The 24,720-nt window shown below is 43.1% G+C and overlaps 2 protein-coding genes across 2 annotated transcripts in view; both read left to right on the top strand.

Annotated features, from left to right (window-relative positions):
- LOC137261098 (mediator of RNA polymerase II transcription subunit 18-like) overlaps positions 1–24,720 on the top strand; it is a 189,801-nt gene that overhangs the window by 100,850 nt on the left and 64,231 nt on the right. The gene's annotated exons all lie outside the window — the stretch shown is intronic.
- Positions 1–24,720, top strand: part of LOC137261797 (protein lin-9 homolog) — a 39,215-nt gene that overhangs the window by 3,803 nt on the left and 10,692 nt on the right. The window contains exons 2-8 of the mRNA XM_067799581.1: positions 4,071–4,111; positions 4,618–4,734; positions 5,031–5,167; positions 7,475–7,600; positions 8,409–8,566; positions 9,627–9,760; positions 10,095–10,214. Of these exons, the coding sequence (XP_067655682.1) occupies positions 4,071–4,111; positions 4,618–4,734; positions 5,031–5,167; positions 7,475–7,600; positions 8,409–8,566; positions 9,627–9,760; positions 10,095–10,214 (833 nt within the window). The remainder of the gene's footprint in view (positions 1–4,070; positions 4,112–4,617; positions 4,735–5,030; positions 5,168–7,474; positions 7,601–8,408; positions 8,567–9,626; positions 9,761–10,094; positions 10,215–24,720) is intronic.

Below are 24,720 nucleotides of genomic sequence, written 5' to 3'. Positions count from 1 at the left end.
ACAAATAGCAACTTCACTCAAAGACATTGTGAAATATTTAGTCAGACACTGGGGCTAGTGGTTTGGTGATTTCTGTTTGACCACTAGTGAATCTGCCAGATTTGTCAGAGGGTGAATACAGGTACCGTAGTGTACAGTACTCCTAGATGTAATGATATGCTTCATAACAGGCACATTATATTTCTTGCTGAGGTATTATGAATATTATGTTGTATCCCAAGGAATGTAATGCATATGTTTTTAGGCATCCATTTCATACATGTGTACTGGACGCCCATATCCTTATGTAAAACACTGCTGAAAGAAAATAGAAAGTGGTGAAACTCCACCTGTTTATTTTGTTATTTGTATGTTTTAGAGTATTTGTACATTTGTAGGCTCTGCAAATGCTCTTGTGAGTCTGAAAGAGGGTATGTATACCTATCCATTGGATACTCTCACAATCACTGCTTTGCCTTCACCTTCCATGGGGTTTGTGATCTGTGTCTAATTATTTGGTTTGTTAATGTATTCAGTTTCATCATCCTGATCAAGACTTATAATTTGCTCTGTGAGACATACATCGTGTTTGAAACTAGTTCAGAATTTTGTAGTAAACCTTATTTGACCAGTTTGTATCTAGTTTTGATTGAACTTAACAAGATTTTTACATTATCTGTCCTGTTCTTGTTCAGTCACATTCTTTATTTTTACAAATGAACCCTTCAAGACTAGCATTGAGTCATTGCACGAAAATGTGTGTAGTCGTTAATGACTACCGTTTGTGGTTTATATCCTCGTCCTTCAGCATTGCGTAAGGCTGCATACTTTTTCGCTTCGAAACTTTTTCCTGTCTGGAAGAAATGTAATGAAATAGGTTGTAAAAGTGTATTTTCTTTTGATAATCCTTCAGGTATTTGCAGCACATTATATTCAATGTTTCATATTTAATTTTATATGTTTACTTTGAATTAAGTTCACTGATACTATAGTATTAACTACTTGGACATATTGAAAGAGAGACTTTTACATTTTGTTGTGATGTTTAGTGGGGTCTTCAACTTCAAAAATTACTACAAAATTCTGCAGAGTTGGTGTGTTTTTCCTATTTAATTTAGCATTTACTTGAGTCATTTATGATTATTTCTTTTTGAGTCAGAGTGGAGATTCACTGTGGAGATTTTGACTTCAATGGACTATATGTGTATTTGTGTCATGCACCTGTGCCACATGTTAATTGCATGTTAATATATATGGCAAGGTTGTGAAATGAAATTCAGTTACCATGGTAATTGAGATGTGAATTTACAATATTTTACATAAATACATTTGTTAAACAAACTAGTTCTGATAAAAGCCTGTATTCTAGAACATGAAAATTTGAGACTTATAAAGATTTAGGGATTATTCGCACATTTGAATGTCATTTTTAGTGTTTAAAGTTCAGAAAACCGTTGCCATTGCTGATACCAGAATTTATGGTAATCTTTTCTCATCAGGGGTGGAAATAACCCATTGCCCGACAACCCAGTCTTGTGTTTTTCTCTGTCGGGCAAGCTAATTTGTATATCACACTTTACCAGTGTCCAGTGGAGTTTCCATTGTTAATTATGTAGTTTATTTAAATAATCAACAAGAAAATCGCCTAATATAGTGGAAAAAATATCAGGGCAAGTGATTTTACAAGTGCAACTGTACCAGGGTACTTTAGCAATTCAAGAATTATTTCCATCCCTGATTATGCTTCACAGTTATGTTAGATAAGGAAAACAACATCCCATGCACTAGAATATAGAATAAGATGCTGTTGTGTAGCTTTACATTGTACAGTGTCAACACTTTGTTGCTGCTTATCTGCCTTCATTATAAATATAAAGATGTTTATTTTGTATACTTCCTTTCAAAAGTTAAGACTCACTTTAAACTCTCACAGTATGTTGTGTATATGCTTTCAGATTCACATAGACATTATATATATCTGGTCACATTAATGATCAATTTATCCACAAACTTGGGGGAACCAACTGCATTCTTAATGCAGATGAATTGCATGCATCAACATGATCAATTTGCTGAAAAGCATGTGCAGTTATCATGCATGTGAACAGTGGCATTTTTATGTACAGTTTTGTTAAGAATTTGCCAATTTTCACTGATTTTTATCATTTATTGGACTCATTCCTATAATCTTTCTAGCATTACAGATTTGTTTTACAATACATCAGTTCATTTGTAAACAGTACAGTTAAACAGTATGGAATGTTTTGCAAAATTTTGTTTAGAACAGTTGACTGAAGTAAGTGGCTACATTTACACTATAGTCTGTTTGGCTCAAAAGCAGACTGTTGTATTGCAATCTAACTTGAACACTAATGAACATTCAAGGTTCAGTTCAGTTCACTATTTGTTACCCAGAGGGAGGAGTACACAGAAGGGAACAGGTGTATGAGAAATGATAGGGACGGGTGATTGAATTAATAACTTTGTCAGCACTTGTGCACGTGCTTAGCATCCACGGGGCTGTATCAAATAGTGAACTCTGAAGGTTTTAATGATGTTTGTGAAAGAAACTCTTTTACTCTTAGGACGTAAATTCTGCAAATTAAACTCTCAGAGTTGGTCTGAGGTTTTGATCATCATCAGTGTTTCATTGAGTATTACATGTTTATTAGTTTTTGCGTTAGATTGCAATTCAGTGATGCGCTTTTGAACCAGATGGACTACAGTCTAAACTTGGGAAAGGAAGTATATATGCTTTGTGCATTACCAGCAACAGCCAGTGAGATGCTTGGCATTTTAATTGAATACATGATAAGCATTTTTTGAAATATCATCAAGTTAGTGGAAAGGAATATGATTGTTTTGTCTGAACTGTTCCATTAAAAATGTTTACTGACTTCTGACTTCAAACAGAAAACAAGAATCAGTGATGTGTGTGAGAAATGTGAATGCATGCCCATAAATTATTGTTTTCCTTCTTTAGGTACAATAATGTTAGGTACAATAATGGTTCTTTATTTATGCTACATTTTCCCATTAGTTCACAGAGACACGGGATCACTGTGTCTCCTAGCACCTGTGCTTCATGAAGGAGGCAAATGGTTTGACTAGGCTTGGAGACATGGTTGCCTGTTTGCACCCCAACAACAGTGTGGATCGTTGCTGGATTGATCACCAAATTATCTTATCCTCACAGGCTGAATACATATTGCTGGTATATTCCAGAGTGTGGCAGTTTACAGCAAAGAAAGTAATTTGCTTTTTGCTACTGTCAGTTTTATTATGGATCTGCCACACTTACCTGTTGAAAATCTGATTCAGGCAAACCAGCAAATGATAGGTAGTGATCACTCTACGAGTCTCTTCAGTGATCCAAGTGTGTTCAGTCAGAGCCTAACCATCCAATCTCCTGCCCATTGTCTCTCACCAAACACTCTGAACCCTGAGTGAGTGAGATTAGTTTTACGCCGCACTCAGCAATATTACAGCTATATGGCGGCGGTCTGTAAATAATCGAGTCTGGATCAGACAATCCAGTGATCAACAACATGAGCATCGATTTGCGCTATTGGGAACCGATGACATGCGTCAACCAAGTCAGCGATCCTGACCACCCGATCCCGTTAGTCGCCTCTTACGACAAGCTGAGTCGCCTTTTATGGCAAGCATGGGTTGCTGAAAACCTATTCTACCCCGGGACCTTCACGGGTGGTCTGAACCCTGAAGAAAATGTATTGTATTGATGGACAACAAAGAATATATTTTACCTCTTTCTGCTCATCCCAGTGGCTTTGTTGTAAGATAGGCTTGTAGTGAAAGACAACAAACAGTGGCAGAAAAAAGGACAATGCTAGTTATAGTGCTGAGTCAGAGAGGGTTTAATAATGGCATTAGTAACCCAAGTACTTGTTCACCTTTGTGGATTTGCTCGCAGAATATGACTCAATATTGTACATGTTTTAAGGCAATACTGATGCTGATGCAATCAACAAAGAGAGTGAATTCTTAGATTGTACCAAGTGAGGAATTTTGTGCTCCATTGATCCATTAGTGCTATATGTCAGATACTGATAGCTTATTCTTGTTTTCAGGGAAAGGTAACTCCTACAAGACGCCTCCCAGAAGAGGAAACGTAAGTCTTAGATCTTGTTGCTGAAGCATTGTTATATGATGAATGTTATGAACAGTGTACCAAAGTAATTATTCCAGTGATATTTACATATGACTAAGTGCAAATATTCATAGAGCTTTGCTAGTTTTCTGTCAAATTTGGGAGCGATTTTGGAGCCAGATTGTTAAAGTGTTATCTAATCACGGGGAAGACCTGGGTTTGATTCCTGTCATGGGTACAATGTTTAAAGCCCGTTTTTGGTGTTGCTGGAATATTTTTAAAATGTAAAACCTCTCTCACTCACCCACTCACTCAAATTTAAAGAGTTTTCAGAAATAATGCTTCTATTGAATTAGGATTAATCCAATGTTTGAAAGACATTCTTGCACATGAGGTGTGTGTAGAAAGATACTACTGTTTCTAGTTCTTGCACAACTTACTATGAATAGTTGACAGAGAACAAAATTTCTGATATGATAGAGGTAGGACTGGAATAATTTACAAAGACAAATGTTGTTTGATTTCAGCCTCCTCGGTTACGGAAGAAGAACCAGCGATTTTACAATGAGGATGAAGAAACAGATTATTCCCCAGCCCGATCACCGAAGAAACAATCACGCACCACATCTTCCAATTCAGCTGGAGTGAGTGTTCATGTCCATGCAGTAGAGTTCATAAATGTGATGAAGTTGCAGTTAACATCTGAAAGACTTTGTTTCCCCAATCTAATAAACTTTGTGTATTTTCTGTCAAATGGCTATCTACTTGTAACCAACAATTACTGTTTCATTATCTTTGAAACTACTATTCCTAGGAGGTTTCATCATGGTGTGTCCTCATGTTAAGAGCATTTGTTGTCTTGACGATTACATGTACATTATTGAAAACATGTCACTCACTTCAAAATGAGAACTTAATATAAATTTTTCTTGCTTTCCAGTCAGTAGGCAGATCCACCCTGACAACGCCAGACAAGCGGGCAGCACAGGCAATCGGTGTCAGACTTCGGAACTTGCTCAAACTTCCTAAGGCACACAAATGGGTCTGCTATGAATACTTCTACTCAAATTTAGACATGTAAGTTGATTGTCTTCAAAGCATGAATCGACAAATCTAACACCCTGCATCTCCTTTTAGTTACTTTATAATTTAATGTCCTGGTGTCCCAAGCAGATGTCATCAAAAGTACAATTGCCTTATGGTTAAGAAGTACCATATGGTTTTGAGCACATAAGGCAGCTGGACTGCACTCCCCAACGTCATCTAATCGACATGAGATTTGAGCGCTTGCTTCAACTGCGTCGCTTTGCAGTAGTTATTACACTGTCGTCTATAATGCAAGGTTGTTTCTGGAGATCTGACACAGTCTTCACCAGTCATTATTTGCACATCATGGTTTACTCAGATGATATGCTTTATCTCTGCTGGCATTTATTTGGCTCTATCAGACTGCTTTTCATGGGACTTGTTCCACAAAGTGATTGTAGCACTACAGTTGTGGGGAGCCTGCGTTACAGTAGTGTAGTTAGGATTATTCTAGTGCTGCAGTTAGGACCCAGGAGATTCTCAACAGTAGTACTGGGGTCCACTCAGTGTTTCCCCTGATATTTTTTACAGCTGAACGTTGTGACTGCCTAGCTTTTCAAATATCAGTTATTTGTAAATTTTGCCGGTCAAGTGATCATGCTATTCTTTGTGCATGAGACCCTGCACCCAACAACCAATTAGAAATGAAGAGGGTATTGCAATGTATCAGTGCTGCTATTTTAAGTTGGGTTTTTCCAAACTGCAGATTTCTCTTTGACAGCTTCATTTCAGTGTAAAAGCGTAACCTTTTTTAAAGAGAAGTAAAATTGACCGAGGTCATCAGAAAACTGATTTTAAAATTTGCAGACCGACACCAGTGAAATGACCAGACATTCTGAATTTGTAGTGGTCAATGTCTAGTATATACTGAATATACTGAGCCCTGCCCCAGCATACGCTTCAGTTGACATACTTGATTTTGCTACTGTGGCTTTATATGAGTGAGTTCTTCCATCGTATTATACAGTTGAAATGACCTAGTGTAATAAACAAGAGGTCATCTCTGAGACAATGACTGTATTAATGGTTAGATGTTCCTAATCTTCACCTCATATACATGTACAAACACTTTGTTTTGCATCATGACCCGGTTAGAATAGGCCTTCAGCATCCCATGTTTGCTCACAAAAGTTGACTACGCTTGTTGTAAGAGGCGATTAACGGGATCGGGTGGTCAGGGTCGCTGACTTGGTTGACTCGTCATCGGTTCCCAATTATGCAGATCGATGCTCATGCTGTTGGTCACTGGGTTGTCTGATCCAGACTCAATTATTTACAGACCGCTGCCATATAGCTGGAATATTGCTTAGTGCGGCGTAAAACTAAACTCACAATAACATGATCAGCATGTATCATTCAAAAACATGTACCAGGTCAAAAGTAAAACTAAACTAAACTAACTCACTCACACACTCACTCACTCACTCACTCCATAAATCAATCATATTCATGTACAAACACTTTGTCTTACATCATGATGTCCTTACATCTACTTGCACACAAGTAGTAAGTAGTGCATTACAAGATCAGTTGATCAGCCTCCGACTTGGATGAAGCTTACTGTGCATGTTCATGATATCAGTCACTGGATTGCCTGGTCCAACTCAAACCTATTATCAATAGTTAGCGTTCCCCCTAGGGTTCAGAAAGGGCAGGGTAAATTCATGGAAAAGGGCACTTCATAACCTCAAAGGGTATGTTGGTGAGGAATATCGAAAGAACAACAAAATGTATATGAAGTCAAATTGTCTTATGATTTAAGTTCTAAAGTTCGTTTTAACTCTTCTCAGTTGGTATTTTCAGATTAGAATTTGAAAAAGCGTTTCAAATCTGGAAAATACACACCCGTCATAGTAAACGACTGCGATTGAGGCGAAAAAGGGCAGGGTGCAAAATAAAAAAGGCAGGGCGCAAAAGTCAAAGGGCAGGGCACTGCGCCCTCCTAAATGTGCCTAGGGGGAACACTGATAGTGGTCTTGTATGCTAAGAGAAATTCCCAGTCTGTATCTCTTGTACCAGCTCAGCGCAGTGAAATGACACACATGACTTGTGTAGTCCTACCAGACAACCATGGCAATTATCACAAAATGTTGTTACATATTCAGTTTACTGATCAATGTCACCATTCCAAGTACTTGTCCATACTGGCGTTTGACATGGAGTTAATCATGTCAGTCAACTGTTCATATACATGTTTGCGTTTTGTTTTAAGAAAAAGTATGAAAAATAGGATGCCTGACGACATATGAATGAACATGTTTATTGTGCCATACTGACAGTATGACTGCATGTTATCAGCCCTCTGTTTCTGGGAGAGAATGACTTCTGCATCTGTCTCCGTGAGTCCTTCCCTCAGCTGAAGACAAAGAAGCTACGGAGAGTCGAGTGGTGCAAGATCAGAAGACTCATGGGCAAACCCCGAAGGTGAGTTGATCAGATGTATGGAAGCTGTGTTTTTCTGTAGGCCATCCTAGCAAGTCTGACAGGGACTTATCTAGACGTGTTCGCTGGTATGTAGCCCCAAGGATGCAATGAAAATCAGTAGAATTTCCCACGCTGAAGTTAAAAGTATGAATGACAGCATGAAAAGTGAGGTATGAGGTACACGACGAAAGGAAAGTTACCTGCCCTTGGCTGTAGGGGACCCTGCACGGCCCTGTAGGGGTGGTCTCACACGGCAATATGAAGTTTTTGGTTTTGAAAATATTTTTTATTAAAATATTGTTAACTTATAACTGGGTAGGATTTAGTATGGACATTTTAATGCTTATATGTACCCCAAGGAGGACTTTCTTCCAAGAAACAAAACCGCTGCAGGTTTGTATGAATTTTGTTGATTAGTTTTAACTTCTGTTGTTTGGCTTCACCTACCAGGAAGAGGTTTAATACTTGGTTTAATAACTTGTTTTTTTATGGCAGTGTCAAATACACATTAATCTTGGACAATAAGAACTTTGCTTTAATCCTGTATTTAGCTGAATGTCTTTTTCATCAAATACTTTGGTAACATACCTATACTTCTCAAATTGTGAAAGGTATTAGAAGTTTTTTTTATATGTTGTCATGCACAAGGTATTCAATTTTATCAAGTAACTGAATGAAGCATATACATTTCATACTCAGCTGAAGAAACCTAAGTACACAGTTCAATGAATTGGTATCCAGTTTTTATGCTGCCATTGTGCCAAATGCAGCATTATGCCACTCAGTCACCTGATGTGTTGTTCCCCAGGTGTTCTCCAGCGTTCTTCAGAGAAGAGAGAGCCGCCCTGGCTGAACGGAGAGAAAAAATACGACTTCTGCAGCAGAGGAAACTGAACGAATTTAGCAGCCTCAAAGATCTTCCCGAAGAAATACCTCTACATCTAGTCATAGGAACCAAAGTCACAGGTTTGTCTCTCAAAAGCTGAGCTAAATTTTCTGATGAAAAGAGTTATAAGATACGTTATCTGTGTTTCCTGTTGGGATTCCAAGGCAGAATAGGTCCCAGTAGACCTGTAGCAAGAATGGAGTAAAGAGCTATGGATTGTCACAGCTTGTGAGCTGGTGGGTTATACAATGACTTTGATTTAATTTCCCCCTTTGGTACACTGTATAAAGTGTACATGCACAATCAAACTCTGTTTATCCGGACGTTTGGGTTACACTCGGAAATTGTCTGGTTCACGAGGTATTATAAGGACAGGCTTTATGTATTAATTTTTTATTCAGATGATGCGATGTTTCGATACAGATTCTTGTATCGTTGTTGAGCTGGTATGAGTAAGTGGAAAACAGGCTAATATATAAACAAACAAGCAAAATGTATTGATGATGAAAAGTGAAAATTTATGTCTTGCTGTATCTATGCTGGATTAAAAGGACCAACAGCAGCTTTTTAACTGTAACTTGCTGTTCATTATTGTCACCAATATAAGGTTATATTGTTCAATTTGAGGAAACTTGCATCAATTACTCTTCTTCCAAACCATGTTCATACTCTACTATAATAGATGTGGAATGTTGTTAACTGGGTTTAAACAGATTATTGATATATAATGGGTCCCATGAATAATCAGAAAAAGTCAATGAGAAGAATTATGACGGATTATAGATGTGAAAATTGTGTCAACAGTATCTGAACAAATACCCATCTTGATTATATTTTTATTTTGTTTTCACATTCTTGCCAGAGGTTGTCACCCCAAAAGCCTGAGTTTGATTCCCCACGTGGGTACAGTGTGTGAAGTCCATTGAATTTCTGGTGTACCCCACCATGATATTGCTGGCATATTGCTAAAAGAGACCTAAAACCCAACTCACTCTTGCTGAAGCTGCTTCTCCAGTGTTTATTGATGAACGAAATTCAAGTAATGGTTCTCAGTCTCTATGAGGGGATGGTTGAAGCTGTTTGGATTAGAGGAAAGTATGTAGACAGAGTATTGACGGAGATGTTTGATTGTATGTCCAGCTCGACTCCGGAAACCCCAGGATGGTCTGTTCACGGGGACAGTGGAGGCTTTGGACACTGTGGACAGCACATATAGAATCACATTTGATCGACCAGGTCTCGAGACACAGTCAATACCAGACTTTGAAGTCTTAGTAAGTTGCTGACCTTTTGACCTGGTAGTTTACATACATGTTTTTGAATGATACCTGTTGATCATGTTATTGTGCATTTGACTGCAGATGGTTATGTGATAGTAGAGTCATGCACTGGAGTTTTTGTTGCAAAACATTAAAATGTCCTTGCAACAGTTTAAGATTAAGGGGGATGGTACATTTGAATCACATAAAACTGCTCCTAGGAAATCAAGATTTTCTGTGTTATAATGTTTGAATGTCTGATATGTTATATTTAGGGAATTGGGAAACAGCCTCCATTAGTTCTATTGCCACAGGTGAAGTAATGACAGTTTATGGAATGATCTTCCAGAGTAATGAAGAAGCTGAAACAATACCCATCACAGCGTTTCACCAAAAACATCGACCCCGACATGGGATATTTTCTCCGCCAAGGTTCGTCCCAGGACTTGGCTCCCCAGGGCAGCAGCTGGTGAGTTCTTGGTAACTGACAACAACATTACTCCACCTTTTGTATCTTTGTTTGAAAGCTCTGCAAATAATTATTGAAATAGTGGCTTGAATTAGGAGTCCAACAGTAATGACCACTAATTTAAGTTTGTTTCATCAGTAGTTTGTTACTTATGTCAGTTTGTTTTTAGTGCATTCATTGCTAGAAAGGGGATAGTAGGGTAGCCTAGTCACACCGAACACCTGGGTTCAATTCCGTACTTGGGCACAATGTGTGAAGCCCCTTTCTGGCGTCCCTCGCCATGATGTTGCTGTAGTATTGCTAGAAGCAGCGTAAAACCAACCTCACTCACTCACTGCAAGAATGATTAAACCTGCCATGTTCCTGTGTAGACCAAGGGTGGCTAACTCTAGTTCTAGTAGAAAGCCATTCAGAAAAGCTCCACTTACTGCTGCTCGTGATTGCCGTTTCAAGTCCAGCCACAACTGCGCTTACTGCATTTTTCAAGTAGTTCAATCATTTGCTGATGACACAAACATGTACCTCCATTTCTACCACCATTATATTGATGGAGCCTTAGAAACTGAGGTCAAAGTTTGTTTAGTATACTTAAGAGTGAGTGAGTTTAGTTTTACACCGCATTCAGCAATACTCCAGCTATATGGCAGTGGTCTGTAAATAATAGAACCAGACAATCCAGTAATCAACTTCATGAGCGTCGATCTGCGCAACCGGGAAACAATGATGTGTCAACCAAGTCAAGGAGCCTGACCACCCAATTGCATTACTTGCTTCTTACAACAAGCATGGGTTACTGAAGATACATTCTACCTGGGACCTTCAGTAGTATAGGTAATGGGGGTTCTGGACCACTTTCAAGAAATGTCTCTACAAAGCCTTATTTACTAAATAAGGCTTTGGTTGGGCCATTAGCTCTTGCTACTATTACCCCTACTACAAAAAAGTTGGCGGTAATTACTGTGCCTTGGTAGGAGGTAACACTGTGCCGTACGGTACGATCAATAATTCTTCTCTTACAAAACCCCTACCCGGCCCATCCCTCAAGTAGTATAAGTTAGGTTCGTCGGCTTTCATATCCACTTTATCTATGTTGTAAGTTTTGACTGACCATATAGGATCGGTGGCTCGCTTACGGCTATCGCCCTCGTGTTCCCCCGGCTGGTATAGATACCTCACTAGGGCCCTATCTGGTATCTGTTTCTCCTTCCCACGCAATGGAGCGGCCGACTCTGCAACTATTGATTTTAGTTTGATAGCGTCTGCCGGTTTCTTACCGGTGAGACGGGTGACTTCATGGTTGATTGCCGACACCACCTTGGGTAACCTCGTGACCCATTCAGTCGATCGTTTTCCAGGGGTGGCCATCTCCCTAGCATACTGATAGCCGAACAAGCGCTCAGCCAAAGTCCTATTAAATCTCTCAACTATGGCTTGGCTGCGATGGGCTCCGGCCGTGCCACGCCTGACCTTTGTATCGTGTTTGGCTAGCAGTTGTGACACGGCACCCATGAACTCCCGTCCGGGGTCAACTTGCAGCTCTGTTGGCCACGTCAGCGGGCTGCGTTTGTATATGCGTTCGAATCCTCTGGCTACCTGGGCCGAATCTTTCGTGGTCAAGGGTTCGGCTTCCTTGTAACGACTGGCTACGTCCACTACGGTTAAGGCATACTTGTACCTCTTATCGTGGGGTAGGAGCAGTAGGTCTGCCTGGTGAATGCTATTAGGTATGTTAATACCGAACCTCCTCCTAGGCACGTAGCGTGGTGCCGGTAAATAGATCTGCCACAGGGCTTGTTTTTCAAGCCACGCTTTGGCTTCCTCCTGGGGTACTCGTGCTATTTTAGCTAGCTTATCTACTGCGCTAGCTCCTTTCCAGTACCCACGCGGGCTGTAGTAAATAGCCTCAAATTTTTTCATGTCCATACGCGTATGTGTTTATCCCATCAATAGCTATCCAACGTTTAGTGTCCATAGGCGACAGGGACGTCTTGTTTATAGTCAGTCCGTATATCTTATGTCCATCACTTCTAAGTGTGTTCATTTTATGCCTAAAGGTACGGGTCTTGAATAGGGCTTCCTTGAATCTGGCGTGTTTGATGTGTTGTTTCACCACATACTTCTTAACCCCCTTAGCCTTCCGGATCTCACTGTTGTCGGCTTTCAGTATGGAGTACATCTTAGGTCTCAAACCTATGTACTCGGCTATGGGCGTGCCAGCACACTCGTCCTTCATCTTACCTAGGACCTTTTTATTTACCGTACTGTGTATAGCATGGGTCTTAGGGTAGTCGCTGGTGTCGTATAAATCGAGGTGTTTTTTCATGTCCTCGTACACGTCCTCGGTTCGAATCTCCATCAGCAGGGAATCCGTGTCAGTGTACAGCACTTCACACCTGTCACCGTACTGTTTCTTGAGCTCGTTGTAGTAAAAGTCGTACATCAGGTGTTTGGATAAATCGAGGATGCTCATCCCCACGTAAACAGGCCGGTTGAATTTTATGTGGCTTTTCTTCATGTGTATGGCAACCAGGTTGTCTGTAAATATTTTATTACGGTTGAATGCCGGACTGGCTATCAATTTCCTGAGCTTGTCTTCCTCACTAGATCTAACCAGCTTCACGGTCACGCGTTTCCTCAGGTTTTCCATAGTCTTACCAAACACCGAGTTATTCATGAGCTTGTAGAGATTTTTCTCAAAATCACTGGTGGCTTTTTTTCGTAGGTCTGTGTTCATTCTGATGTAGGGCTCCATCCATGGGCTCTGGTCGAACATGAGCACCCTGTGTATTTTGGTCAGCCTCATACCCAACGATACAGCTGTAGGTTGCGATAGTGAACGATGTACTTGGTCTTATTCATTAAGTTAGGCACGAGTTTTTCAACGTCTGTCACACGACCACCTGACAAGTTATGTTGGTACTCAGACATCCAGTCTGGGTTAACCCTCATACGTTCGGGGGCTAGGGGGTAGCTGTTGTGCGATGTGTGTAATTCCTTGGGATACTCTAAGTCAACCTCGAGGATATACCCTTTGTTCGAATCTGGTGCAACCTCTATAACATCAACGTGGGGTACCCATTCGAATCCCCCTGTAGGTAGATACTGACTCATGGCCCAGCCGTACAGGTTGTTTGCGTCGAGGTAGAGAATGTGATTGGTTGGTTTGTTAGGATCGTAACCTTTCACGTATTGATTATTTGCTTTCGCGTATCGTTTGGATGCCATGGAAATCCCACCTCGCAAGCCTTTCTCAATGAATAGGTGCATGTCGTAATCTGTTAGCAATTCCAAATTAACTCCGGTCTTTTTAAGCAAGGCGTCCCACGACAGACCTGGGCTGGTGTAATACCATGCGGGGTCGAGTTTATACTGCTTTAAACATGTCTGCCGAAACGTTTCAAACACGTCGGCTAACAGCAGTACATCTGTCCTCAAGTACAGGTCGTGATAATCACCCAGGTTCTTACAACCCAGTTTATTCCATACGTTAGTCGCGTGCGAGTAATCATCTCGTGAGACGGACGCCTCATTCAGCTTGCTATAAAAGCAGTCAATAGGGGGTAGTCTGGTCTCGGTGAACTTGGCCCAACTATCCATGTACTCATAGGGGTACACACCCTTCCTCATAAGCAGGGGTCTAGTCTCGGCGTCTGTGTATCGATCGGTGATAGGGAAGGTATTGTTGGCCTTGACCAGACTGTCGAGTGACGACAGGAGGAACTGAAACGAGTCAATGAACCTAAGTCCGTTTAAGCTGAAGGAGATGTATCTCTCCATGTTGTTGGGGATGCACGTTATATTACCATCGATTTTCGCGATGGCCTGCATGATCAAGTGTGAGTCGTACCCTCTCAAGTTGTGAAAGACAACGGGGATGTTTATTGTCTTAGGGTTGATTTTAAGCTTGAGGTTGCACGCGTTGTGAGCGGCGCCTCTATACTTACCAGTTATGTGACAGTGATCTCTCACCGAATCACCGTTAAGTGGTGATTCACACACGTGACAGTTAGTGCTACTAGCGTGAGCTAGCCTGTCGGCTAGGGTCATACGCATGGGAGCGATTCTATACAATGCATTCCTAATAATTTTTTCTTCCTCCTGCAAACACTTTAGAAACCTTTCAGCCGCGTCAGGGCCCCTATACACTACCGGAGCTTTCGTTTCCCCGTCACAACGGACGACAATGTATCCAAACGAACAGGCTTTATGCTCTTGTGTCTTGTGGGTGAAGCTACCACCACTAGGGGGTGTGGGGTATTCCCCCACAACTAAGGCTTCGAAGTCGGCGTAAATGATATAAGGTACAGACATTTGGTTCTTGTGGTTACTGAATTTTAGGATATTGTCACCTTCCTTAGGCATGTCGACTCGTATGGTCGTCTGCCCCACACCTTGACAATCATCCCGGTGGGATTCTAATAAATCAGCTCGACTGAAACCGTGTAGGCATCGTACACAAAAGTGGGTCTTTTCTCTGTGTGCCAATTGGTCATACAACAGCCTGCTAAAGTGTTTTATCCATGTGTAGTGATACTTGTCACCTCGCTGGATCATGAATATATTGATAACTTGGCGATCCTTCACCGGGCTGACCCTGTGTACTATTGTTGTGTTACCTTCGTGCCCAAAGACATTTATAGCCAGATTATTCTGTTTTTCTACTTTAGTGATCTGGGATATTGGGGTGGGTTCATCTATACCATCCCAGTTGAGCCCATCGTCTTGGGGATAGCTAGAAAGCCTATCTGAATGAGTGCCAGCTGGAAATAAGGCTGACCTGATAGCTAACCTCAGGCAATCGTTTCCTCTATTCTTAACGTTTACTATGGCATGTTTGTTTCTATAGTAGGGAGGCAAGGCTAGGTATGACCCGCCTCTGAACGGCACGTATTTAGCTATGTCTAGATAGACATTATCGATTTTATCTACAACCCACCCGGACCCCAGGTGTGTGTAGCGTTCTAGGTATTCTCGTATCTGCTGAAAACTTGTATCGATTGATGCGTCAATGGTCTCTGTATGTGTGGCGACCTCTTGTTGACCTCGGAAGTAAGGCTGAACATACTCAGTGGCCCCTGTGGGGCCCCCAACCTCCTTATCGAGCGACATTTTCACTGTGATCTGAAACTTGATACTTCCTAGGTTATTTAGTTCCTGGTTGACCTTATCAGCTATCAGAGGCTTGATATCTGTAATGTCTATGTTTCTATCAACGCGCATTAGCCAACCACTCAAATAATTGCCTACAGCGCGCTCAGTGCTCACGAACTGTAGGTCAATAGCTCTATTCTGTCGTAATAATTCTAAAAGCTGTGGTTTTCTCATACGGGAATACCCGCCTAAACCCAAATCGTGTGCCTCGGCTTTCAGTTGTTTTACAGTTGGACGTGCTACGGGGGCATGTGATAACAATGCGGTTAACCCGGCTCTCCCCAGGTTTGAATAACCCGTGTGTCCAAGCTGTTTTGCTTGAGCTTTTAATTGTTTTACTGTAGGAGGGGCTTCTAAACCTAGTAATCTCAACAATGCTGACTTCCGCATTCGAGAATACCCGATCACACCTCTCTGTTTTGCGACCCGCTTTAGCTCGCGCACAGTATACATAGTGTTTACACCTAAGAGAACTAATGTCTAATTGGTTCACAGTAAGGGGAGGTAACCCTTTCACGCACTGGAGTCTATCTTGAGCAGTCGCCTACGTTCTTTTATGTAGCCTTTTTTATTCTCGTAGATGAGTTGATGTCTGACTACGTTCGCTCCGTGAGCTTTACATAGACAGTAGTGTCCTTTAACCCCGATACCACACACAGAACACGTGTAGTTAGGACTTCCCATATGGAAACAACAGAACCCCTGATTCCTGCATTTCCTACCACAGGCCTCAGTCTTCCCCATAAGTATGTATTCGCATCGGTATGGAGCGGGTCTCATGTTTACTTATATAGGTATTTTAGTTTAATTGCTTAGCAACCAACGCAGTAGCTGCTATACCCAACACTATGAAGCCCAGTTCACGATTCATTTGTCCCTTGGATGGTGTGTAGTACTGAGCGAGTGTGGGTTTATTGAGCGGTTCCAATTGTTTACCAGTTAGTAGATAATATTCTTTCATTGCTTCATCAACATCGTTGAATGTTTGAACGGCATGGTTTTCACGCTGGAGTTGTTCGTTAATAAAATCGATCCTCTGGAGGCGTTTTTTAGCGTACTCGGCCTGTGCCTTTTGTAAGTTCTCAGCAGCGAGATCGTGCCGCTTCCTTTCTTCCTGTATTTCAGCCCCATCTCGTAGTTTCGAGAAGAGGAAATTACTCCCGGAAAATGCCAGGGCATTCACTAACGCCCCACCGACCATCATAGCTATCGTGGCCATCCCTATATTTATTTCATTATATTATCAGGTATGATCCCTTGTTTTACTAGGATGTCTTTTGTGGCCATCGCCATACCAAGGTTCATTATGAGCATACCCATATCCTGCAGGTTGAAATCTAGCTTGATAGTTGGTTGTTTAAGCACCATTTTAGTCAACCGAGCGTACCCTACAGCTAGACTGGCTACCACTGTGGCGTGGTATGCGTCGTTGACGAACGTTTTCCCCTCAGACATTATGTATATGATATAAAATATTAAAATTATAACATGATATGCGGGTCAATAGTGGGGCCTGCCGGCGGCGTGGGGGGCTCACTGTTGGGTGGTGGCTCACTGTGGGAGGGTACCCCCACGTATAACCATGTTATAACCACGGCAGCAGTTACGCCTACAGCCAACAACAGTCGGGTTGGGTTGGTCACTTTATGTTGGTTACACCACCGTTTTTTACCGGCAGCTACTCTCTTAGGATTCTTCTGCCTGGTTACTGTGGGGGTCACTTCCCTCACTGGGGTCACTGGTTCCTGTGAAGGGGTCTCCACCGTCACCTCGGGACTCACTGTTGGGGGTGGGGTCTCCTCCATCACTGTTGGGGGTACCTCCACTGGGGTTTCCTGTGCAGTATCCATCTATACTATTATTATTATTCTTTCTCTCAAATTGACAATGTTTTGCCGTGATAATCGCCGCCGTCACTGGAGCCAACAACATACCATATTTGTGGTACAGCCCGCAGCTGATAGAGCTCACGGCGTGTTCGATAAAAGGGTCTTTCTCGAGGTCTTCCCACAGGTAAAGTCGGCGCTCTGGTGGAATGGGAAAGAAGTATGATACAATACCGGTGTATATCTGGGTCATAGCCGATCCTATTGTCTTTGTCATTTCTGCTGTCGATTTCTTCGGCTGGCATTTTGTTAATTTTATCCGGAGTGTAGTCTCCAAAGTAATGTTTGGCTTTGCCGCCAACAGCCAACGCCACCAGTTTCTCTCGCTTGTCATCAGTGGGGCCTGCGGGCGGCGTGGGGGAACCCTCCAACGACAATTGTTCGAGCAATTCCTCACACTCCATCTTATAATATAGCAAGTAAGATTTAGTTTTAACTATATAATACCCGATGCAGACAAAACACAGAGAAATGAAGGTTAAGTTGCACACGACAAACACTTCAAATATCATAGCTTTGCTTAGCTTTGCTTAGCTTTGCTTAGCTTTGCTTAGCTTTAGCATACTATATATGCTACTGGTTGGTCGGTCTTTAGCACGAGCTTAGCGTGTTTAGTTTCAGCGAGCTGTTTCTTCACCCGTTCCCGTTCTAATTTACTCATCACATCGTTCTCTCTCAAACACTCTTCCTCGCGTCTGCTCCCTGAGGTCTTTCAACACCGAGTTGAACTTCTGCGTTAGCACCCAGACGCTGTGATTTGCATGCCGGCCGGAGAAGGCCAGGTACGATAGCATGTCTCTCTTTTTTGTTATCTCGCGATTAGCGCTGCAGTCGTCCAGTATAAACAGCGTCGGTTCCCCTTTAAATTTCTCGTGAAGAGCTTTCAACCAGTCCTGCAGGCGTGTTCCAGGGTCGATTTTGTGTACGTCCGGGTCCGTCATCACCCAAGGTCGCGCGTACGTTTTATTCATGCTCAGAGTAGGGCACATGATAACGATGTTATCGAACACATCCTTGTAGTAACCCTCCAACATATCCAACACGAAAACGGTCTTCCCACAGCCAGTCTGCCCGCATATGATAGCGCAGTGTGGGTCAGTGGGTAGTTGTGGGTACCCCCCACTAGTAGATGGCTTGCACAAATCTCCCATTATCTATATTAAGTTGCGCGTCCATAATAACGTACAGATATAATTTCAACTTACCAGCGGTTTGAGCCTTCTTAGTAATCTGGATGGTTATCCCTTCGCTGCCGTTATCTATACGGCGCCCGCTACCGTGCAGTTTATCATCATCCGTGGATCGCATGTCCAACCATAGGGCGTACTTGGTGGTCAGGTATTCACCGATCTGCACGGAGCCTAGGTCCAGGTCCTTTGTTATGTAGTCCCCCACTGGTAGCTTTTTTATCTCATCCCACTGCTGGTGTGGTCTCATGCCATGACTGAACAGCTGGTTGGGCACGCCCTCGATGGTCACTTCCACCTTTTCAATCTCGGGGTTGAAAAACTTCTCGCTGTCCCTCCGGAATGGATCGTAATCCTCCACGGGGACGACCAGGATACCTTTCATCGATCGCGCCGGCACGTTCAGGTTGATATTCCACACAGTGTCGCTCTTATCTCGCACGACTGATCTATGCCTCAGTACGCGATCGTACAGGATAGCCATCTTCCCAGAGTACTGGCTTCGAACCTGCCTGGCCAGCTCAGGGCTAGTGACCATGTCGAACTCCAGAGAGATGTTGTCTATGGTATAACTGGCCTCATCACCGTTCGGCGTACGCACTACTTTGCTATAGTCGTTAAACGTGAGCTCGTATTCGAGCCTATCACCCAGCGCGGCCTGGTAAAACGGCGCGTGTCCCGTGAGCAACTCGAAGTCGAGCGGCACGCAGAATCGATTCCCGTATGCTAGAGCGATGGCCTTTTCACCGTCCGATAGCTTGTCTTGCTGGTCTGTCGTGAAGACATACCCTATGCGCGCCCGGGTTGATTTGCTGATGCCCTGGTACACATCATTGACTCGTTCTCTCTCGCTTTTCCAGAGATCCTTGTAGCAGTGAAACACGTCGCTGTCGTCGATGCTCAGCACCTCGTTACCGCTGATCTTGACGGTCGTTTTCTTGATGATAGCTCGACCCACGTTCCGCACTAGCTCGCGTTTGTCGTTGTCGGAGGTCAACGTGATATTGAACGCCAGTCGAACAGTGCCTGGTACAATGAGGTCATTCTCACCAAGGTTTGGAAATCTAACCAGCAGAGTTTGATTCTGGTCTATCTTGCTGGGATTGTTGGTGATAGTCACCGACTGGCGCACGGCTCTGGCTCCTAATGGCTCTCTCAATTTTCTGAAAGGATCTAATTTTCTGCCGTACATTGTTATATAAAAGAAATATATTTTTAATACTAATGGATGAAGACATACCTATGGATGAGATGCCGGGCGCTAGTGCCCAGGCATTCGATGATGAGCAGGAGACCTCATTTACTAGTTCACCATTGAACCAAGAACTCTGGGAAACAACGGTAAATGATTATTACGAAAGTTTAAGAAGAGATAAAAACTACGTTGAACCACAGGGTCGATACCATAAGAATTTTTTTATTGATACAAAGGGTGTTCTACGCCTTAAGTCTGACCCAGGGGTTGACCTCTTTAACAAGAGCAATAAAAAACCACTGGCCTTGTCAACTCTAGCCAGCCGCCATGGTGTCGAATTTATTCGTAAAAATCTAAACATGAATGATTACGGTGGTGCAATACCTAAGGCCGTTAAAGAAGATCTGCAAGCTACCAGATCCCACCTCACCACTAGAGATGAAATGACACCACAGCGTGCTACAGAAGCCTCAGACAGCATAGAAAAACTGTTGAGCACCTACTGGGACAAACCGTTACCGGGGTTTGACTTTCCGGTAAGGGAACTGCGCGGCTTAGACGAAGCCGTGAAACGCGTGCGTGGAGAACTCGTGAACAACATGGGGAAACTGAACGAAATCGACGAGCACATCGCTAGGGAAAAAACCAAACTCAACGAAACTGAAAACGATGATATGAAGCGTCGTATCAATGAACGACTACGCGATTTAGAAGACGAGAGACGTACACGATTGGAATCCGCTTCCTCAAATCGTGAACAGCTTCGATCCCAGATCAGTCGTATTCGGGAAACAATCGATAGAATACTGAATGAGGATACAACTTTAGCCAACAGGATTCGGATATTGTTCCGGGAGCAAGGGATCACCATCGCCAGCATTCTAACTGCATTGGGTTTCATCATATCAACCCTGGTGGTGTCACTGACAGGGGGAACCCCTGTGGGGCCTGCCGGCGGCGGGGGAACTCCCACAGGTGGTGGTGTTAAAGACTGGATAAAAAACTCGGGGAAGGCCTAGCTAAACTGGCTGGTAAAGCCGCCGAAGCCCTTCCCGGCATCCTGGGTAGCATCGTCTCGTGGTTGTTGAGCGCTCTGTCTAAAACTGCCATGTGGCTCAGTCAAAACCTGTGGGCAGCCATCGTCGCCGTGGCGGGTCTGGTGTACGTAGCGGCTAAGAAATCTTTAACCAAATAAGTCCCAAAGTTACCCCACCAACCACTAGGGCTGTTTTATTATCAATATGCTGCTGATAGGGGGGTACCCCCACATGCACATGAGGGTGTGTGGGGGACACATGAACTTTAGGCTCCGGGGGTGGCGCCACTATACCCTTTTCACGTGGTGGGATGTGTGGGATATAGGTGGTGTTAATATCGGGGTTGATACCCAATTTTTGATCCTTCGTGGCTATGACTATTTTGTTGTTATAACCCACCACTTTTTTTACTCTCAGTTGCATATCACTCGGAGCCATGTACAACCCCACGCCGAACACGTAGTTGACTTTCGATCTGGCGTATTCTAACACGTTTTGGTAACGGTTGATGGCCCGCGGGAGATCAACTGGAGAATTGATAGCATCCTCAACGTTGGCAACGAACTGTTTCTGAGCGTCGAAAGCAGTTCCCTTACCGATGATGTTGGAACGCGTCATCGACTGAGCACCCAACAGCGCCCACACGTACGTTCGAATCGAGTCGTTCAACCTGACTATCCCGGCACGAGTGAATCCTTTCGACGTGTCCAGCATGAACATTTTCCACCCGTCTGCGGTTGACTGCTCCACTTTCTGGATTGTGAAAGCAACACCACCTTTAAAGTCCATACGATCATCCCTCCATTCATTACTCGACAAAGCAAAGTCCTGCCTAAGTATACCTCGTTTCAGTAAATCATCACTTGCATCTTTCACTGGTTTTGGCCCATATTTGGTAGGTTTAGGAACAATTTCATCTAATTCACGGAAAAAATTCTCAGGACTAAACATTTTTCGTTTCATAAAGTTTGTTAGTAAATCTTTCTTAAATGCTTTTACTGAGAGCCCATCGCTGTAAGGAATACCCAACCCGTGGTTCGGCCCCGGCAAACGCCAATCCGTCTTCGGATTTATTTCGAATTCATTGCAAATACGTTCGTAGACCCGTCTATCGTACGGGTTGTTTGTTGCGTCCCACGCTTTGTCCTGTGGGAGGGGGGCGCTGATCTCTTTAAGGATACGTCTGACCTGGTAGTACACGTGGAACTTGAACACAGACTGACTCAGCGGTCCACGCCGAGTGTCGGTCAATGTCACACCACACCCCGTTGTAGCGCACCACACAGCAAAGTTTAATTGATTCTGCCAGAACTGCATAGGGTTGTTGAACCACGCGTGGACTGCCTCAATGTTAGTCACCGAAAGCTTATACTTATCGAACACATCTAAAAGCTGGGCATTGAAATACAACTCAGGAGCAACCACGATCTTCATGGGGGAGAAATCTACATCCAGTTTAGGGTAAAACACACCAGGGGAATACATTTTAAAACTATTATATAATAAATATATATGTAATATGTACATAACACTTCCAGGAATAACGAGCGGTGAGGCCGTTCAGCTGACGCACGCGATCGATAACACGTCAGGTCAACTCGAAGTCGCACTCTGCGATATCACCTACCTACCGCAATGGACTAACATCAACATCAGCAACAATAAGCTGTTCGTCAGTGGGGCTCGCAGCCAGATAACTGACGGCTACTACAGCGTGTGCTCTCTAAACGACGAGGTCTTCAAACCCCTGGGAGCCGAACTCAAGATGAACGACTCAAACAGTACAGTGGTGTTAATCAACAACGGAAGAACCTCCTTGAGGCTCGGCCGACCATTAGCTAGGATACTCGGTATGTCTCCTGACGAGATAAAACCTACAACAACCGTCACAGGCACGAAGGTACCCGATCTAGTACCGTACCGAGAGCTGTACATTCATCTCGGTCAGGTGAGCACAACGTACAACATTCAAGGAGGTCACCCTTCCACTATACTGAGAGCAGTGCCGGTGAAAACTGAGAAATTCAACGACGGTAGAACCGAGTCGTTTTCACCACGGCAGTATAAGAGATTAACCCAGGGCAACATACCTGAGCTGACAATATCGGTGTTAGATATAAATCATAATCCTGTAAATATAGGATACCTCAGCTTAACGCTTCATGTAACATGACCAGCGCACAAGGGCCCGGAGTGAAAAAATGCGTCAATATCGGGATCTCCGACCTTGGAGACACGCGCGGTTTCGACGCTCCCGGAGTAGATGGTAAATCGTACGCCTTGCAACTGAAAAACAACATTTACAAACGCGTTGAAATCCCCTCCGGTGGAACCCTAAGTGATATAGTAGATACCACAAGAGCAACAGTCAACACTAAGTACACCCTTGTCAACACCGGTGATAATAATTGGGTAATATACCCATCGTTCGGAGGTAAACTGTTCGACTTAGACGATGTTGAGAGCACTACCGTCGCCCGAAACAAGCCATATATGCTCGTCTTCACCGAAGATGACAAGTGGGTGTTGTTACCCGATAACAACTGGTTTCTCAATATTAGACTCGTCTCTCCCTACGTGTTTACTGATAACAAAGACAACCACCTAAACAAAGTCGTGAACAATGGAACCCTGCTCGTGGCTTATGTCCCAACTCAGAGACGTAGCGTAGTCGTCAGCCCAGTCAACACTATAGCAGCCCACATGCTATCGAGTAAACCAGCCATACAAAACGTGAAATTGCAGTTGGTGTCTGAATTCGAAGGCGTGGTCAAGATACTAGAGAGTCTACCGGCAAACTCAACACTGATCATCAAAGTCTACCTAGGGGAACCATCGGTGAATGAGGTCGAGATCGTGAAGGGGATCAAACTCGGGTGGGTGAAACGACACCAGTATCAAGTTTGCAACGTTTACGTGCGGGTGGGTGTCGACTCCAAGACCAGTCTGCAGGGGGTCAACGTGATCGTGGAAAACAAGATATCACTAATCAATATCTTCCTGCCTGACAACATACACTTCATGGGTATGAAGTTAACCCCTGAATTATTATCAGAAAACCAGTTGGAAATTATATCGTAATAGTATAATAATGACCAGTCATCATCCCAACACTACGCTTAACGACCTGGGAGATACAGAGGGATTCGATCAGCCTGGTGAGGAAGATGAATTATACATCCTGCACTTCAAAGACAACGTGTACAGACGGGTGCCGTTACCAGATTTAAAAGAGCCCAAATGGCTGATCAACTTAACACTCGCCTCACCTTATATCACATTAGACGCAGATACGGGGTATACCACTAAGATTAGGAACAACGGTATCTGGCCCGGGGATTTCATTCCGGAGAGGGGATTACGCATGATAACTATTTGGGACAGGAAAAAAAATGGGTTAAATACTAGGTCAAACAATAAATTAACATTTAGTAATCCAAATGAAAGAATATTAATCCCTTTCACACTCATCATAGAAGTCTTCTTTGAGTTAGACAATGAAAACACCTCAAGAGTACACCAAATTTTACCCGGGGTGTCAATACACTGGTCTAAAGAACACATACACCAATATTGTCGTATTATTATACAACAGGAGACCACCTGGGGTTCTATAAACCGCTTAATAAACCTCAGTGGGGTTTTTATTACAACAGGAGAGTCTATTAACCTCTCACCTATTATCATTGGTAATAATCTAACCCTTGTAGACTTCAAATACATTGAAGGACTATTAACTGAAACCCAATTAAAATATCTTTCAAAATATATATTATAGGATGGGTCTGTACCCAGTCGTAGAGGAAGTAGCGAAGACGCTGGAAACCGTAGATGGGTTCCGCTTGAGGCAGTTATGTGATGTGAAACGCCAACTAGAACAAGACCGTGACACTCGGAAAGCACTATGTAAAAAGTACAATAGAGCTTTCAATATCGTGGACGGGGCTGACACTACCCTTATGGCAACCAGCATGGGACTAGGGGCGGCAGGCGTTGGGTTGTTAGCTACCATCGTGGCTGCACCTATAGTGCTAGGTATTGAAATAACGG

Source organism: Haliotis asinina, chromosome 14 (genome assembly GCF_037392515.1).
Source record: "Haliotis asinina isolate JCU_RB_2024 chromosome 14, JCU_Hal_asi_v2, whole genome shotgun sequence".
Lineage (NCBI taxonomy): Eukaryota > Metazoa > Mollusca > Gastropoda > Lepetellida > Haliotidae > Haliotis > Haliotis asinina.
This window is presented reverse-complemented; position numbering and strand designations above follow the sequence as displayed.